The 20645-nt window shown below is 35.3% G+C and overlaps 1 protein-coding gene across 1 annotated transcript in view; it reads left to right on the top strand.

The window, feature by feature from the left end:
* The window catches only part of EDIL3 (EGF like repeats and discoidin domains 3), a 453978-nt gene that overhangs the window by 140179 nt on the left and 293154 nt on the right, over nucleotides 1-20645 (top strand). Inside the window, exon 2 of the mRNA XM_010376216.2 lies at nucleotides 7753-7881. Coding sequence (XP_010374518.1) covers nucleotides 7753-7881 — 129 coding nt within the window. The remainder of the gene's footprint in view (nucleotides 1-7752; nucleotides 7882-20645) is intronic.

The raw sequence follows: 20645 nt of genomic DNA on the forward strand, positions 1-20645 counted from the left end.
ACAGAAGATTTTCTCCTTATTTTGTTCAGTCCAATATGCCCTTAGCATTTGAAAACCTAACTAAAAAGAAAAATGTCTTAAAAATAGTGAGGCAAACCACTGAAAATAGTGAGGCAAACCACTGAATAACATCTAAGAGATGTCCTGCTTTAAATTAGCATTAATGTGGTTTTGAGTCAGTCTAAGTCTAAGAGGTTTCTTTGTTCATTTACTTGATTTGTGTCCTCCGTGGTTATTTTTGGACTCTGTGGACACTGAGGTGGAGATGGATGGTCTTTTATTGCAAGGATGCCTAATGATTTATCAGTAAAGTGGCAGATTCTATCAATGAAGATACAATTATTCCTGTTGACATTTGTATCTTATTTCCTTCTCTACACTTCCAAATTGCAAGGTGGTCTGCAATAATAACTAGAAGTTATTTTAAAAGTACATATGAAGGTAAGAATCAGATTGCACCTTCTTAACACATTTATTTGAAATTAAAATTGGCCACACTCATAAGCTTTAATTGTGAGAAAAGGCTTTAAATCAAAACCTATGCATCAAACTCATTAGAATATTCAACAAGTGAAATATCAATATTTAACACAAATTGTCTCTAAAGAGGCACAAAAGTAAATTGTGAGGCTATTGTTGATTTTTAAAAATGACATTTATTTAGTTCCACACAATTTCATAGGCAGTAAGTCATAAGGGTGCTAACATTTTCTGTGAGTTTTACCAATTTGAGTATGCAAATGCTCATGAACTTTATCTAATTTTAACTAGAATTATTACTCACTTGTGTATTAGAGTTGGCTCATTTTGTCAAATATTCTGTGTGTAGATTGGTTGAAAACTCTGACTTCTACAATAGGAGGCAAAACCTTTATTTTCTTTCAGTTTTTAAGTGAAATGATAGTACAGTTCAATGGGAAAGCAATAGATTGAAGATGAGGTTGTAATGCACAGAGCTGCATTGTCACAGATGCAAAACATGAATTTAAATGGTGTCTGCATTTTACCTTTTCACATGTAAGTATGTATTGCAATGTCCTTCACATTTAGTTTGTTGAGATATTGAAGAAATTAAATAATGTCTTGTGTTAGTGAGGTAACATTCTATAGTGATATATTACTACTTTTTTGCTTTTGTTTCTATATCTGTACACAAATTTGTTTACAGAAATGGAGAGAGGGCAGGGATGATGGTGCAGACATATTCTAGGTGGCTGCCAGCACTTTGAAAAGAGCAGAAAAAAATGGAGAAGCATGCATTCATCTTAATAAATTATTAGGATATTTATATAACTGTCAATACATAAATACATTAACAGTACTATGTAAATACATTAATATGTAAGAAAGATTTCAACATATAAATTCATAAGTATATTAGCCAGTAAATATTAATACAATAGCATATGTTCAGTAGATGTTTACTGCATATAAAGAATAAGCTTAGTAGAATTGCCCTTGATTACCAGGAACACAGAGGATCAAATGTTGAGCTTTAAATTATCAATCAGTTTCTATTAAAAATGTGTGGATGGCAATAAACATTTATTGAGAGTTTTTCCCCTGTCTTCCTTTCTGTTCCTGAAATCATATCTGTCTTACCTGTCATGAGGGCTGACCACTTGCTGTTCCCTATGCCTAGAATGCTCCTCCTTAGACTTTAACATCACTGACTCTAGTTTATCCTTGAATTTGCAGCTCATGTGAAGGCCTTGCGTCACTGTCATAAATAACCAGTTGTATTTGTCGTTTTTCTCATCAGCCTGTTTCTCCCTCCTCTCATGGCTTTTATTACAGTGAGTGCGACCTTATTTATTTGTGGCATATGAATATGTCATAAATGATTCAGTAATTATCTGATATGTCAACTGGAGACAAACACTAACATATAAAGAATCCTGAACACATAAACTATCCAAGAGTTTAACTATCCGTGAACAAAATCAGCTGTCCTTTCTACCTGATTCTCAGTAGTACCAATATAGAATTTTCTTCTTTGCATGGCAAGAGAAGTTGTGTAATTATACACTAAGCTCACAGAAAATGCACGAGCACAATCATAAAGGTACCTATTTTAGGCTTTTAGGTTTTTTTAACCATTGTCTTCTGCAGTACCAAATAGTATTTTATAGGTGCTAACACACTTTGCTGTTGAGGTTAAAGGTCATGGATTGCAATGGGTAATGAAGTAAAATAAGATAGTCCCTAAATCACCTTGAACATGAGGTGACAGGCAACAGGTAGGAGGTCAGTGAGAAGAATAAAGCCAACATTGATTTCATGCAAAATCACGCAGTCCTATCAGAACTCTGGAGAGTGGGTGGAAAGAGCAAGCAAACAGTAAGTTAAATTTAGCCTGCAATGATTTCTTGCCCCTGGGAAAAATAATTGCTTTATTCTGTTGCCAAAAGGCAAATCGGCATCAGCTTAATTTGCCTGAATCTGCCATAAACTGCAGATGGAACCATAAAACATGGTTAGAATGGAACTAAACACATCTGTCCTAATCTAAAGTAGGTGAGGCCAGCCGGCCAAGAAACATCAAGGTATAATGCTACACACATTAGAATATGCAGAAGTATATTTTAGGAGCCTGCTGACAGTAGGATAAAGAACTATGAAATCTTATATTGCCCTGTTTTCCTTTCCTTAGGCTAACCTCTTTTACTGGTTGTCATTGCAGTTTTAAAAGACTTTACCAGGCCGGGCGCAGTGACTCACACCTGTAATCTCAGCACTTTGGGAGGCTGAGGTGGGTGGATCACAAGGTCAGGAGATCAAGACCATCCTGGCTAAAAACCCCATCTCTACTAAAAATACAAAAAATTAGCCGGGCGTGGTGGCGGGTGCCTGTAGTCCCAGCTACTCAGGAGGCTGAGGCAGGAGAATGGCGTGAACCCGGGAGGCGGAGCTTGCAGTGAACCAAGATGGCGCCGCTGCACAGAGCGAGACTCCATCTCAAAAAAAAAAAAAAAAAAGAAAGAAAGAAAACAAACAACATCTACCAACATATCCACTGGGAAACAAACAGAAAAAAATACTTGATTTAAAGGCTGAGAACCTATTGCATTTTAGTCAGAATTTCTTACCTGAGGTGCTACTACCTTGGATAAACTGACATTACAGAGGATCAGAAGTCCATACTGTGTATTTTAATTATATGTGAAATTCTAGCCAAGAGAGAGTTTGTTTTCACTTAAGTTATCAACCCACATCTGTACTAACCACTGGGATTATGGCTGTATAGAGGAAATAGCCTGAGATATGATAGTTTTGACCTAAGTAACCATATAACTCATTCAAATCAGGACATATTTGAGGTGAGAGGGGATTGTGGGTACCCATGGAGGTGTACGACTCTAATCCTTCTTTAAGAAAGAATGTGCTGTCCAACTGCAAGTATGTAGTTAGCTGGCAGTCTCCTGCAGAACTTTCAGGACCTACTTGAGCCTTAGACCCTCAATCTACCTGGATTGCCCTAGTGCCTGTCATTCCTGACCTAGGGGAAATCCTTCCAACAATAATCTTTGCTCTGGAGCTCACTGTGTAATTGGCTAAGACTTTCTCAAATCTGCATTATAGACTGAGGCTCTCCGTGGTCAATCCTGCCCCGACCATCCGCACCCTCATGTCTTCCATTTATCTTTATTGGTGTCATACTTATGTCGCAAGTTGAAGCTTTTCCTACTCGTTTCTGCTTCCTCCTCATTTTGTCATTAGCAGACATTACTTCTCAATAAACTTGTTACACTTTTATCTTCATCTTAGCATCTCCTTGATCAGATGCCATCTGATAAAAGCATGCCACTAATGATTACGTAAAGAGAAACAGATTTTAAACAAAATCTATAGTAACCCTAATTATGTTTGTTGTTTATCCTCTACTTTGTCCAAGATCAAAACTTTGATTTTGGTTGCCACTGTCCACCCAACACAGTTACATGTGGGACCCTTATTAATTTCAGGAAGACTTTGACATGGTAGACCCCAGTTTAATAAACTGAACATTTATACCAGGGTACAATGGGCCAAGCATTAACTTCTTTCTTTTAACGAAGAATCTTATATCTTTTCCTCACTTACTTGTTGGTGTACCTAAGGACCTCTCCTGTCTTCATTTCTCTCTGCTCTCATACCGTCCACGCCATTCCCCTGCACTCCCTTAATACACTCAGTGAAATGTAGTATTAACGTTCATACTTAGCAACCCATGTTTAAGCAGAGACTCTTTAATTCTACATCTACTTATATAATAGCTTAATAGGATGTTTTCATTTTAGATCTTCTGCAGACTTTTCTGCATAAAAAAGGATGGCTACTGAATCATACAGGCAAGAGCTCTGGAAATCAACCGAAATTTCTTGATCAACCCCTGGATCAATTTGGTCAAATTGTCATCTTGATTCTACCTTGTACATGTTTCTCCAATCTATTACCTCTTTTCTCCCTTTCAAAAGATAGTATGTTAATGAAGAAAATAAGATGAAAATTTTATAGTGTATTAGAAATGTGTTTCCATAAGCAAAAAAGAACAAAAATTATAAGGATAAGAGAGAAAAACATGTCAGCTAAACAACAGTTGGCATCTCTAAGATATAATGAGACTTGAACAAATAGTCCTCTCTCATTTTGACCACAGAAGCATGATATGACTGGCCCACATATGCCTGGTAGAAAATTGACTAGATTTAGGATTATCATCTAGGGAGGGCAGCACAAGTGCCATGAAAGATTTCTTAAGGCACCAGAAAGGATTCTTAAGGCACTCTACATAATGATGGGATAATCAAAGGGACCTCCTTTGGCCCTGGGTATATCAGGACTGTAGGCCTATCTCAGTTACTACCTGATGCAAGAACTTGGTTATAGGACAGAGTGGGATCTGAAAGAAGGGTTCTTATTTTTAGGTAAATATGTAAATATGAGACTGTGTGCTTACATTGATTACTTCACATAGGTGGATGGGTCTTAATTTGGGGGAACTTTTATTCTTGTTTCATTAGCTAGTATTTATTAACTAGATTTGATATTAAATGATGCCTACTTTGATTTCCCTGTCTGTAGCCACCTCTATGAAGGGTCAAGAGAATCTTCATCATTTTTTTTTTTTTTGAGACTACTTCAAACAATAAATGCATTTCCCTTTTTCCCTCAGCCCAACCTCCTCCATCTGATTCAACACATTGCTGCCTTAGTGATTGTTCCAAAGCACAAATGTGGTGATACACTTTCCCGTATTTCAATTTCTTTTATAATTTTCCAGTGCTTAAAGATAAACTCCAAAATTGTTGGCACAGCATAAAAGACCTTGATTCATATGACCTTCCTACCTTTTGGACCTCATCATTTTGTATTTCTCATACATATTTATATTCTGGCTACAGTGATCTACCTGAACTTCCTGGAATGAGACATCTTTTACCTTTAAGTGTGTTATTCCCTTTGCCTGTAATATTAAGTGTATGCCGTCTCCTCTTCATCACCTGATAGCACTGAATCTCCTTAAAAATCTCCACTGGTCCCACAGTTTGGATCATGTATACCAATTGCAGGTGTTACTACTGTGTAATATAATTGTAATTGTTCCTGCATTTTTATCTCTCCCACTAAGCTCCATAGTCTGTTATTCAGTTTGGTATATACCACACTTACCTCAGTGTCTACTATGCAGTAGGTACTCAAGGAATAGAAGGACAGATAGACAAATTGATAGACAAATGGAAGGATAGCTAGCTAGCTATATGTGTGGATGGATGGATAGATAGATAGGTAGGTAGATAGATAGATAGATAGATAGATAGATAGATAGATAGATAGATAGATAGATGACAGGTATATAATTGATAGCAAGTCTACTGAAGTATCTTTATCAGTCATCAACCACCCCATTCAAAATGCTGCCAGGATTGTCTTCTTAATTTAGATCTGACCATGTCCAAACTTCAAAATACATGTTAAAAATGTTAAACACTCTCATTGATTGCTTATCTTAAAAATTACAATGTCACTTTTTAATCCTCCCTGATCTAACATATTTATACTTTCTTAGCCATTCCAGATTAAATACTCCATGGTCCAGCCACGCTAAATTCTTTAGTATTCCCCAAACATTCATTCATTCATTTTATGACTCTCTTTTCTAAGATCTGCTCCAGTGCTTATGTACTGTTTTAGTCTATCATCTTAGTGTGGCTAATGACTTGATTTATATTTGACAGAAATCATAACCTGAATTTTCATTTTTCAAATATTTTTAAAGTGCTTCATCTGGAGAAGAGATTAAATAATTCTCATGTGAAAAACCTTACAGAGAATAACGTAACTAAGAAATACAATCTAGTAGGAGGTTGGTGCCCAGATGCTTTTTTATTTTGAAAAATCTCATACTCATTGAGTCCAGGAGGTGGCACTTTCACCTACAAACTCCCTGTAAAACTATGCGTTTTTGTGCATCTGATTCAAATCCTCTGTGCAATAGAGCCACACCCATGATTCTGTCTGAAGTCTGGTTTTTTACTCCAGTCTTAATCAGTGCTACTTTGAGTATGTCAGTCTTCTTAGGGACAATCCTTAAGGTCTCTGGAAGCCCTTTTATTTAGCTGAGAAGATCTTTCAGGCTCCATCTGAATTATTTGAAATGCTTTCACACGGAGGTTTATAGCCACATCCTTGATTTGATATTTATGTTGGGCCATGTCTTTCTGGCATTCGATAATTTACCACTTTAAGAAGAGGGAGTTTAGAAACAATTGTGTTTTCTAACACAAGTCCTGGTCCTTGTATACTACTTCCCTTTACTTTTCAAAAGGACTGGTCCTTTATTTAGCTCATCTCTTTATTGTAGCACCTTATCATATGGAGGCAGTAAGAGCCAACTAATGCTTTAACAGTCTGCCTGGAAATCTCCTTACTCATATGCAAAGTTAATCGCATACATATTCTACTTCCCCAGTTACCTCAGATGACAGCTTTATCAATTGTTACTTGCTACATAAAATGGGCAGCCATTTTTGTAGCTTTTCGTGGCCATGACTGCTTTTCCTGATACTGTCTGCCACCCATTGCCATAGCCAAGGCCACGCATTGTGGGGTTTCCATCATGTATGTCATAACTTATTTCTCTGTAGCAGTTTCTCTCTTATCCTTCCACATTTCTTTCACCCATCTCAAGCAAGCTAGCCTGAATTCATTCACATGGCAATCATAGCACTCCAAGAGAGGAAGTAGGTATCTTCAAGTGCTTTTCAAATCTCTGTTGTCTTCAAGTCTGTTAATGACCTACTGGCCAAAGCAAATCACATGGACAAGCCCAGATTCTAGGGATCCAGAAATAAATCCTGTCCTTTAAAGAGTTAAAGAATAAACTGTGTGAAACTAAAGAAGGTATTTATCAGAGTAATTAATGACACCAGTCTATTACAGATATTTAGGTTAGTATTTATTAACCAATTAGACAACATTCTCTTTACATATTATGAAGGAACTCCAAACTGAACCAATAGCTTTCAGAGGCAGTGTTTGAATTATGCAGTTCAATTTTTACCATGTTACACAGTATTTGGTTTTTTTTTTTTTTTTTGAGTACATGGTTTGAAATGAGTCTTGCAAATCTTATGTGTGAATCTTAATATTACCCTGAGTTTTGACATTGCCAAGAGAACATCCATAGCAAAGTAAACTAGTATGTTTCAATGCCTAAGAAGAAAAAAAAAATGTCAATTTCTTTTTTTTTTTTTTTTTTTAATGCCTTAGGTGATATTTGTGATCCCAATCCATGTGAAAATGGAGGTATCTGTTTGCCAGGATTGGCTGATGGTTCCTTTTCCTGTGAGTGTCCAGATGGCTTCACAGACCCCAACTGTTCTAGTGTTGTGGAGGTTGGTAAGTGCAAAATTTAAGCATTTCAGTAGTTATCTTTTTGTTTCCATGAATAACTGGCAGTTTGGCTGTGGTGCATTATGGAGATTAGGTGTAACATTGCTGTATGTTTCTAATTAGTTTACTTTTGTGTAGGATTCTCGTTTTATCATTTCCAGTTTATATTGAAATTATATTGTGTTCTTTAAGTTTTAAAATATTTTTAGTAATTAACACTAAATTTAAAGACACTACAAATAATACATAAATATAACATTTCTCATATTTCTAATATTAATATAAATTTAACATTTTATTCTCAAATAAAATACATAACTCCAAAGTCAATTTATTCAAGTTAAATTATCACTGTAAATAAAACAGGATGTTTTCAGGGACTTCTAACATCCATCAGCATTTTGTAGCTGTTCTAATCATTCCTGTTCTTAGGTGATAAATGTATTTGATATATCTAAGCATATAAAGAAGAGGATATTCCAGATGCAGTGCTCTTCAAAGTTTTCTCAAAAATTTGCTCTGCAAAAATTAATGTGTCATGGTTATATTAAAATAGTTTTTTAAAAAGTCTGCAAAATATGTATACTTATGGATTTAGAGTAATTTCTGTAATTCCAGATAGTCCCCTTTAAGGAAATAGCTATACTTTAAAATAATTTAACATCATGTAAACTTGTGCAGAGATTTTCTCTCTGACTAAAGAGAGAAATGATTTTCAAAGTTAATACCACAAGTAAGTTTGAAAAAAGTATGTATTTTTCACATTAGTACCAAGAAGAGTACAAGATGGAATATATCTGTTCATCATAGGAAACCAAACATGTTTTGGATCAAATATTTGTCAACCAGCATAAACCTTAGAGAAACAGGACACTTCAATGGCTTTGGGGAAATAGTTTTGAAAAACAAAAGTAATAGCATCCAGGGATCAGCTTGAATTACCCATCATTGTACCCAGTGCACCTAACTTAATACCTTATGCATAGTAAAAATCCAGCAACTATTGGTTGAATGAAAGAAAGAATAATTACATAAAGCCATTGATTTACCATCTTTGGCCATTAGTTACTGGATTGTAGTGTGTTTTATTTTTTAAATGAATTTTTCTTAATTTTATTTGCATTATGAATATATGTTATCCAAAGAAGTTAATTATATTATTGCTGAAAAGTACTTTGTTCATTTAATTCATCTTCAAAGATAATTCTCTTTTAAGGCTTTTATTAACTCACTGATATTTTAGGAGTTTTGACACAGTGCCATCGAAATAAAACTGTTGTAACCACTTTGACCCAGGCTTCAAATATGTACATTTGAGTTTCAGAGTTTAATGTGAGAATCACATCCTCAGGAAAGTCTGTATATCTGAAGAAAATTAGAGTCATAAATACCCCTAGTAGAAATGTATGAATAGAATAAAATTTTAGTGTTGTATTTTAAGCCCAGCAACTCCAAATTGACAGTGCCTTCGATTTGTATAATAGTATGTAATATTTTTGGCACCATTAGAAAGATCCAAATCTGGAATCAGAGAAACAAATGTAGGTAAATGATTAAGAAATCAGTATCTTAGAAGATTTTTGTTGTTGTTGTTGTTGTTGTTGAGATGGAGTCTCGCGCTGTCGCCCAGGCTGGAGTGCAGTGGCGCAATCTCAGCTCACTGCAAGCTCGGTCCCCTGAGTTCAAGCCATTCTCCTGCCTCAGCCTCCCGAGTACCTGGGGCTATAGGTGCCCACCACCACACGTGGCTAATTTCTTTTTGTATTTTTTGTACAGACGGGGTTTCTTTTTCTTTTTTTTTTTTTTTTTTTTTTTTTTTTTTTTTTTTTTTTTTTTTGAGATGCAGTCTCGCTCTGTCGCCCGGACTGGAGTGCAGTGGCCGGATCTCAGCTCACTGCAAGCTCCGCCTCCCGGGTTCACGCCATTCTCCTGCCTCAGCCTCCTGAGTAGCTGGGACTACAGGCGCCTGCCACCTCGCCCGGCTAGTTTTTTGTATTTTTTAGTAGAGACGGGTTTTCACCGTGTTAGCCAGGATGGTCTCGATCTGCTGACCTCGTGATCCGCCCGTCTCGGCCTTCCAAAGTGCTGGGATTACAGGCTTGAGCCACCGCGCCCGGCCACCAGACGGGGTTTCACCACGTTAGCCAGGATGATCTTGATTTCCTGACCTCGTGATCTGCCTGCCTTAGCCTCCCAAAGTGCTGGGGTTACAGGCGTGAACCACCATGCCTGGCCAGCAGAATTTTAAAGTAAACACTTGTATACTTTTGGGCTATACTTTTAGTCATTAATTGAACATTCACCATTTTGTCCGAAGACTGATACTATGGGCAGCAACACTTTAAAAACTAAGCACGCTGCCATATTCCACCTAGTTCAGTGTGACTTTGGGAAATCAAATGCTTATAGAATTAAATCAAAACTCAGATTCATTACTATGTATTAGTATACATCTCTGATATTCAGAAATTGGATAGTTATACTGTATTATTTTAAGCTATATTTTTAATTATATATTTCTCACATATAATTTTCTCACATATTATTCTCACATATGTTTCTCACATATTATTCTCTGAGCTGTATTTAGGAGGTCTTGGAAGAAGTATATTTAGTTTGTATTTGCTTGATCATTTAGTATAGGATATTAGTTACACCAATTCTATTTTCATGTACTGGTATTCTAACATTAAAATACTAGGAAACAACTTTCCTAAAGTTGAACACTTCAAGTGTTCACAGTTTCTGAAGTACAACTTTCCTATATTATGAAATAATTTTTATAAAAGATCAGAAAATAATGAGAAATCAAGCACAATTTTCAAGTTAGATACCTATTTATGACAGAAACATTACCCTACTTGCCTTTCTACTGCTTTTTCTCACCTTCATACTTTCTCGCATATGAAAGGTGCACTAAAACATTGATTGAATAGTAGTACTTTGTAATAATGCCTTTAATATCTAGCTTACCTTGGGGCTTTTCATAGTTTTAAAACTAATTATTGGGATCAAGTAGTTCAAGCATTAGATTACTAAAGACCATCCTGCATTTTTGTTTAGAAAAAAAATAAAAGGTTGGGTGCGTTGGCTCACGCTGGTAATCCCAGCACTTTGGAAGGCCCAGGCGGGTGGATCACGAGCTCAGGAGTTTGAGACCAGCCTGGCCAACATAGTGAAACCCTGTCTCTACCAAATATACAAAAATTAACTGGGTGTGATGACAGGTTCTGTAATCCTAGCTACTAGAGAGGCTGAGGCAGGAGAATCACTTGAACCCAGGAGGCGGAGGTTGCAGTGAGCTGAGATTGCGCCACTGCATTCCAGCCTAAGCGACAGAGAGAGACTCCATCTCAAATAAATAAATAAATAAAAATAAAAATAAACGGCTTGTCCAAGGCTTTTTTGTTATTGTTCTGCTGTTGTTATCTAGCACCAATGCAGGAAAGAGTGTATTAGAATTTAAAAAACAAATAAACAAAAAACGCATATGGGTATTTTGAGGTAATATCTTAAAAGGCAAAAAATATTTGAGCTGTCACTAGTCTGTATTTTTCCTTACATATTAGTTACCACAAAGATAGAGATGTTTCTAAGGTTTCTTTTATCCATTTCGGACCGTATGAATTTTGAGCCATACATATTATGAAATTCTAAGTCTTTTTATTTTTAATTTCCAAAGGAAAGAAAATACTCTCATTTATATTTGCTTAGAAAAAGTGTTTTTTGATCCCAGTTTTTAAAATTATTTTTACCTAGTTTGTTCTTCAGTCAGACATATACTCTTCATTGCAGTTCATCTGGAAAGGAGAATTTCAAATGCATGCTTAGAGGAAAACATTTCATGATTTTACCTCAAACCTTACTACTTTGCAGTAGCTTTGTTTCAGGTTATTGATACTTATTTCAAGAGATCCTCATCCAATTTTGTAGTTTTATTCTTCCCTCACAAAACATATAATATCAGATAAGTACAAAACACTTAACAACATTTGCAATCAATACACACAATCACTTGCATTCCTGTGTTATGTGGGATAGTTTGGCAAAATTGACTTTCTCAGATTTGTGAACTTCATTCACTAGACACCATTGCTTTTCTTTGGACATTTTTTTGAAATTTCTGTATATTACATTCTCGCTCTCTCTTTACCTCTCTGTATCCCCACACACAGCTATCATGCATACACACCTACACAACTCAATGTGCTCAGCCTCTTAGAGTTATTAAGATTCACTTCTGATATCTGAAAATGGCAGTAGGAAAACTTCTCTTCAAACAAAGAGAAGAAAAAGCCCTTGTTTTAAATTCTTAAATTTGAAGACATTAGCCAGATTAACCAGTGTTTGCACAGATGTGCACTGAATGCTGCCTCCCTCTCCAGAGGATTTGTGGACAGATCACCATGTGGCTAAGCCCCAAATTGCTTCCTACTTAGTCACTCACATTCCTGGATGGCACTGTGTAATTGGGAGCTGTATTATGACACATGGATTTCATGCAGAAATTTTGTATTATCTCTCTCGCTCTCTCTCTCTATATATACACACACACACACACAAAATATATATATTATATATTTTATATGTATAAAATATATATTTTACATATTTATATAAAATAACATATATAATATATATTATATACAGAGAGAGAGAGAGAGAGAGAGAGAGAGCAGCCTGGTCAACATAGTGAAACCCTGTCTTTACCAAATATACAAAAATTAGCCGGGCGTGATGGCAGGTGCCTGTAGTTCCAGCTACTACGGATGGTGAGGCAGGAGAATCACTTGAACCCAGGACGTGACATATATATATATATGTGTGTGTGTGTGTGTGTATATATATATATACACAGAGAGAGAGAGAGAGAGAGAGAGAGAGAGATGGAATCTCACTCTGTCACCCAGCCTGGAGAGCAATGCCATGATCTTGGCTCATTGCATCCTCCACCACCTTCTGGGTTCAAGGGATTCTCCTGCCTTAGCCTCCCAAGTAGATGGGATTACAGGCATGTGCCACCATGCCCAGATAATTTTTGTATTTTTTTTTTTAGTAGAGACAGGGTTTCACCATGTTGGCCAGACTGGTCTCGAACTCCTGACCTTCTGACCTCAGGTGATCCAACCACCTTGGCTCCCAAAGTGCTGGGATTACAGGCGTGAGCCACCTTGCCTGGCCTATCAGTATATGTTACACAGTTCATAAATGGAAATCTTGAGAATTTTTAAATTGTACAAGTTCTGTGGCATAATTCTCCTGTGTGCGTTATCAGAATAATCCATTAGTAACAAGTGTAAACTTTTACAACTCAAATGCATAGTATATTAATGTAATCAAAGGGAAAAAATAAGTGACCTTTTTTAAAAAAATTAAATCTTAGTTTTTATTTATTTTTAAATAAATATTTATTGAATGTTTGCTAAGTAGTTGTTACCTGAATGGTGGAGGGGCAATGATAAACAAGTTGCTGTTTAGATGATGAGATACATAGACAGACAGACAGACAGACTGGAAGATATAGATAGATAGATAGATAGATAGATAGATAGATAGATAGATAGATAATAGAAAATAGAAAAATAGATGATAGATAGATATATAGATATGTTGTGACGTGTTGTGATACAAATACATGGAGCCATAAAAATATAAAGCAGATACCCTGCCTTAAGCTAAGTATAAAGGAATGCATGCCAACCTGTAAAAGTAACATCTAGACATAAATCTAAAAAATAATTTCAATCTGTTGCAGACTGAAAACAACAACAACAAACAACAAAACCTATTTCAGACAGAGAAAATAGTGTGTAGAATAACCAGGAGACTAAAAATATATGTAATGTCATGAACTGAAAGAAGTTAAATGTGTCTAGAACTTAGAGAGAAGGGACATGGTGGCCAGCACTGACTCTGAGGATGGTGACAAGTGGCAGATACGCTAGAGTTTGGTACAGTGTTTTAAGAAAAATTGACTTTTTACTAAGAACAACAGAGAAAATTTGTATTTCTGTTGGTGCAACATGAAAACAAAGTACAGCAAAACACAGCAGGGGGACAATTTGAAGGCAATTGCAGCAGACGAGGCTAGACATGATCTTAGCTTGGGTCAGTGTGATAACTAACGGGATGAAGAGGAGAGAGTCACTGAGTATTTTGAAGATACCCTAGACAAGTATTGGTTATTTGTGGGGTATGAAGAAGAAGAGTTTGGGAGAAACTAAGAGTAAAGAAAGGCATCCCCAGTTTCTGGCCTGAGCAACTGGGTATCATTTACTGAGATATTGTAAATGACAATACACAGGATTGGGAGGCAGAAAGAGAGTGCAGTATTTCACATATTGAATTTGACAAATTTGATAGACATTATCTAAGAAGTCAAGCATCGATGTAGAAGTCGTAATTATATAGATGGTTATTGAAGCTTAGGGAATGGATGAGTCTGCCTAGAAACAGGGTAATAGCAAAGAATAGAAGAGCTAGACATGGAAAAGAATAGAGGACTTTGAAATGCAAACCGGTAAGAGGGCCGTCAATATTTAAGCAATAGGTAGAGAAAGTGAAATCTGTAAAGCAGCCAGAGAGAGAGTAGTCAGGTAGAAGGAAAACCAGGAAAGTGTGGTGCACAGCAAGTTCAGGATTAACAATGTCTCAAGGAGTGGATAATCAGCAATGTCAAGTAATGTGGAGCAGTTAAGCAAGATAAGCATTTACTTTAATTCCATGTGATTTATGGATGATCTTGTTGCTTTACGGAAGATCAGTTTTGCTGGCATTGTGGAGAAAGAACTTGACTGTGGCACATAGAAGAATTTGTAGAAAAAAAATTAAATGGCTAAAACAAACATTTGTCTATTTATTTGCTTACTCATTCATCTGTCAAATATTTGAGTCTCAGCTATGTGCCACTCTTCCTGTCACTGAGGATATAGCAGTTAAAAAATAGTCTTTGTCATAAATATGTGTAAAATATTGTTAAAATGATGAGACAAAACAAGGAATATAAACATTGGAATGTGGTAGTAATATAACATTCATCATCACTTGGAAAAAATTAAATGTATGTGTATTATTGAGAGTAGGTCAGTACAGGATAATAGTACTGTATATCATTTTATTTATAATTTCCTTTTATCTTCTCTGTAATTATATCGACTTCTGGCCAGGCTTCTCATTTCCATGTGTGTGTGTGTGTGTGTGTGTGTGTGTGTGTGTGTATGTATATATGTGGCATATCATGTAAAAAATATATATTATATATATATATATTCAGGAAAAATTATTTCATTTTATTCTGTTTTATCTTCTATCCTCTCCTACCTATCATATTCCATAGAAACTTATTTCCCTTTGGTAATGATATCCCTTTTCTAATACAAATTCAGATTCTATTAAATTTGTTACCCCCCTATATTGTCACTAATGATCTGTTCCTCAGCTTTCATTTTATTATGAAAAATTGAATATATTTACCCCAGAAAATAGAGACTGTCATAAACATTTTTTTAAAAACTAGAAGTTGGCTGTACATTTCACTCTATGAATAGCCATATTCATGTTTATCTTTCAGAAGGCAATCAGTGTCAGAATATCAAGTAGTATAATAGAGTCTGACGCTGTCTGAAATACTTCTTGTTAGTGTTCATGAAATATCAGAAAGTTAGCGAGCCTTAAGTAGCTCTCTTGGGTGGTGTAGGGCTATTTTAGATTTTGAGACTTTGGTTACCAAATGAGGGGTTTGGTAAATTTCAGTTAAATTTTTCACATAGTAGATGAAACTGTGAGTAGTTGTCAGGGTGGTTCATTTTCCCCTCTTCTTAGGATTACTTCTTAGACTCATGATTGAATCTATTTTTCTAGAAATTATCATAATGAGAGCTATGTTTCATGGACTAAAATACTTTCTCTAAAGCTGCTAGCCAATAGATGATTGCTAAGAAATTTTCCAGTCCACTAGGGTCAAAGGGATTTATTTTCACAGTTATGTTTCCTTACTTTTCTAATAATAAGAAAGGTTAAATATAAGTTCATACAAACAAATATAATTGTAAGTTAAGATGACAGATAATTAAGGGAAAGTTTTTGTATTAATTTTGGATATATTATAGAAAAGTAATTATGTTTTATATGTGTAAAAATTCTGTAACATACTATATAAATTCATTAGCTTATTGATGTAAAAATATTTCTGCTTTATGAATAATGACAATGAATAGAATTTGTTAGTTTGCAATTCCAAGCTGTAACAATTATATATTAACTTTCAGAGAGAAAAAAATGTATAACATCAAAGAACCTTAGATATTATTGAGTACCGAAAGCCATTCTAGTCCAGTCAAAGGACAAAAGCCAGTTTGTGGTAAAACTTTTATTTGTAAGAAAAGACAATGACCCATTAAGATATTGATGTATATCATTTAAACCACTGTCCTTTAGTTTATATTTTTCACAGCATTTACTGAATTTTTTCTTTACAAAAGTTACATATATATATATATATATGTAAACTTTAGAACATACAAAATAAAACAAGCAAACAAAATGTATCATAGTATTAGGTTATATACACTTTCATTCTTTTTTTTAATCACTTATCTGTATCTGTTTTTTTTGTACCTACCTAAAGCTATATACAGTCATATAAAGAATGATAGCAATTTGATTTTTTACATAAAATTATGTACGTTTGTGTTTATGTGTATACATATGTGTGCATAGAACTTACACTACACAGTTCATATTTCTTGATAGTCACTTTTAGTTTTTTCACATAAGGATATAAAATTATCTTTCCATTTAATTAAAAATTGTTTCCTGAAATTTTTTAAATAGCAGGAAAACATTCCATCATTTATTATCATTTATTTAATGAGCCCCTACTTGTGAACATTTAAGTAGTATGCTAATTTCCTCTATTATGAAGAATTTGATAGAGTGCTTTATAACTAAATTTTGTGTATGTTTGCCATTGCGTCTTTAGACTAAATTCTTAAAGGTAAATAGTTGGGATAAGAGTTTTTTGAAAACTTTTAATATTCTAAGGATTGTATAGAAAAGGCTAAAAAGTTTATCATGATAGATTTATAATGAAGAGGAAGCTTAATGTACTTATGCTCACTTATTCATAGTAATATAGATGTGGAGTTATTTGATTTGTATAATAGAAGAAGAAAAATACACATGAAGAGAAAAAGAAGAGATTGTTATCCTATCCAATGTATTTTAAAAATAATGTGATTATATCTCCTTTAATTTTCATTCAAACATTTGATTACTGTAGTAGGCCATAAAACATTTAAAAAGGGTAAACCAGAAGTAGGCATATATAAAGAAGAGTTTAGTTAATAAAAACTATAAAGAAAGAGACATTCTCTAAAATCAAGCCCAGTAAGAGAAGGAGTAGGCATTTAATCATATAAAGCTTAAATAATATTTTAGAGCATCTGCAGCAGCAGTCCCCAACCTCTTTGGTACCAAGGACTGGGTATCATGGAAGATAATTTTTCCACAGAAGATGGGTTGGCATTAGATTATCATAAGGAGCATGCAACCTACATCCCTTGCATATGCAGTTCACAACAGAGTTTTGTTCTTAGGAGAATTTAATGCTGCTGCTGATCTGAAAGGAGGCGGAGATCATGCAGTAATACTTGTTCACCTGCTGCCCATCTCCTGCTGTGTGGCCTGGTTCCTAACAGGCCACGGACTGGTAGGATCCCTGATCTAAAGTATGGAACAGGCTTAGGGTGAGTGGAAAAAGAAAGCTTAAGAAGGTTAAATAAAGCTAGGAAATGGGAAAATGACTAATACTACTCTGATGGAAAGTAAAGGGCTAATGGATGAATAACACAGCCTTTGCTCTCATCTCTCCCTATAGTACTATTAACACAGAAGATGGAATGAAGAAAAAGATAGGACACTTTAAGAATTCATTGAAAATAAGTGTTTTGGCCTGGAGCGGTGGCTCATTCCTGTAATCCCAGCACTTTGGGAGACCAAGGTGGGTGGGTCACTTGAGTTCAGGGGTTTAAGACCAGCCTGGCCAACATGATAAAACTTTTTCTCTACTAAAAAAAAAATAATAAAAAAATAAAAAATTAGCCAGGCGTGGTGGTGCACATCTGTAATCCCAGCTAAGCAGGGGGCTGAAATGAGTATCGCTTGAACCTGGAAGGCGGAGGTTGCAGTGAGCTGGGATCATGCCACCGCACTTCATCCTGACAACAGAGAGAGACTGCTTCAAACTAACTAAATAAGTAAATAAATACATAAGTGTTTTGATAGGTTGGAGTAATTTCTTGAAAATATTACAGACTCCTGTAGCATCTAATACAAATCTTATTGGTACCTCCTGTGTGCTAGAATCATGCCATTTGATATGAGGAATTACTAGAATAAAGCATAAGGGTTACTGAGATGAAATAGAGGCATGAATTCTTTGTCAAAGAGCTTAAAATAGATGTCATTGTTTGTGGAGTTTTGTTTGGCCATATTCCCTGGAGCCATAGGAAAACTAGGTGACACCTCAAGGTGACTTTGTACTATAAGACAACTGATTGTTTAACATATATCAAAGTATTTATGTGAATAAAATCCCATAATCCATATTGTTTAAAGTACAGGGTTAACAATTTCTAAATGAGTCATATAATGAGAGTAGAATTGGGCTGAATCATTTCCAGATTATATTTAATTTTGGCATTTGAAAGTATAAAATTAATCAAGCTATGATTTAAAATAGACAACAATCAATATTCATTGTTATCTTCTTTTTATTTTAATCAAGGCCTGGAAAGAAAAATAGGGAGGGCAAAATTTCAGTCTCTCAGCTGAAGATAGAACCCAGTAAGGATATTTGTTTTCTTAAGTACTAATCCTTGGAAAATATATCAAATTTCAAAAAAGAATTAACACCTTTTTAATACAATGTATTCATATAACCCCACAATGTCTTTATCTGCTAAGGTTTCGTTGTGAAATGAAACCAGAATGCTTCATCCAAATCACAGGGAGCCATTGGATACAGAACTCGTTATTGTGACTCATCTACACAAAGAGCTCAAACATTTTCAAGAACAAGACATATTCTCTGTGTGTCAGCTTAGCGGTCTTTTAACCAATAGATAAATTGGAGTGCATCACAGAACAGCCTGTGGCTTGCAAGGTTAGATTTCATTACTTCTTAAATATGGAGGTCCAGCTGTGTTACTTTCCACAATGCTTTCCTGTCCCAGAACTACTGTAGTAAAGCTCCCTTCTCAATGAGCCCTGCTGGTTATTAGCACATCAGGTGATAAACATTGAAGTGTGTAGGCAGATAGTCTTTTTATGGAGTTTATCAGTCACTGTCATGCCAAAGACAAAGACTTTTTTCCTCATCCTTTTCTGTTTAATTTTGCCTGTATTTTCAAAGTGCACCATTCATTTACACACACACACACACACACACACACACACACACACACACACACACACACGTAAAATAACCTGTATATAAACAAGTGAGCTAATGTCAATGTCAGTGTTAAACAGGAAGGGGATTCTGTGATAAATGTAATGAATAGACCAAGGTCATTGATTCCTGCTCAGTGGAAGAACAGGTGTTAAACTTACAATTTTGTTCCATGCTTTTTGCACATTGCAGTGCTTATGTTCAAATTAAGCTGTGCCTGTTACACATATGGGGAGTAATACTTTCAAACCCAAAGAAATAATAATATTTCTTTTTGTTGGTTTGGAAGTTTGTTGTTGTTTTTGGAGATGGGGTCTCTGTCACCCATGCTGGAGTGCAATGATGCAATCATGGCTCACTGCAGCCTCAATGTCCCAGGCTCAAGTGATCCTCCCACCTCAGCCTCCCAAGTAGCGGGGACTACAGGTACACTCCACCAAGCCTGGTTAATTTTTGTACTTTGTGTAGAGACAGGGTTTTGCCATGTCGCCCAGGCTGGTCTTGAACTTCTAGGCTCAAGCAATCCACCCACCTCAGCCTCCCCAAATGTTGAGATTACAGGCATGAGCCACCCCACCCAGCCAAAAATAATACTTCTAATTCCAGTGTTTGTTACATGCTGAGCATGCTCTACTGGAATTCTGTAGTGTGTAAACATCTGAAGGAACACATTCTTTAAAGGACTGCATCATGGGGGTGTGGTTAAGAAGCTAGCCAGGCTGAGTTGAAATCTTGGTACTTCTATTTGCTAAGTCTGTGACTTTGAGCAAGTTACTTAATCTCTCTCCACCTTAGTTTCCTCATCTGTAAAATTGGGGTAAGAGTACCAATGTCAAAGGGCCTTTGTGTAAATTAAATTATTCAATACGTGTAAGGATCTTTAAACAGTGTCTGGCTCATAAGTGCCACCCAGGAGTTACTAATTAAGTGATATAAATAATTAAACCTTATATACTATTTTAAAGCTACATGCAGAAATCAAACATCTAAGCCTCAGACTATTCTTTCATCATTTTAGTTATTAACAAAATTCTTGAAATGTCCAATAAGTACTGACTTACTATTTTTATGTCAGGTTTTTTTTTTTTTTTTTTTTTTTTTTTTTTTTTTTTTTTTTTTTTTTTTTTCTGTTTGTGCATGAATACACAAACTGGGGGCAATTTAGCTGTCAGCTTTTAATTTTCCAAAACTTTCTTTCCTTCAACATAATTTGACAAATCACCTCATTTCATATGGGAAAAAGAGAACCCTATGTTTTATTATATGAAATTTATGAGTAATGTAAGTAATGCTTGCATAATTAGGAATCAGTCCTTTA

Source organism: Rhinopithecus roxellana, chromosome 3 (genome assembly GCF_007565055.1).
Source record: "Rhinopithecus roxellana isolate Shanxi Qingling chromosome 3, ASM756505v1, whole genome shotgun sequence".
Lineage (NCBI taxonomy): Eukaryota > Metazoa > Chordata > Mammalia > Primates > Cercopithecidae > Rhinopithecus > Rhinopithecus roxellana.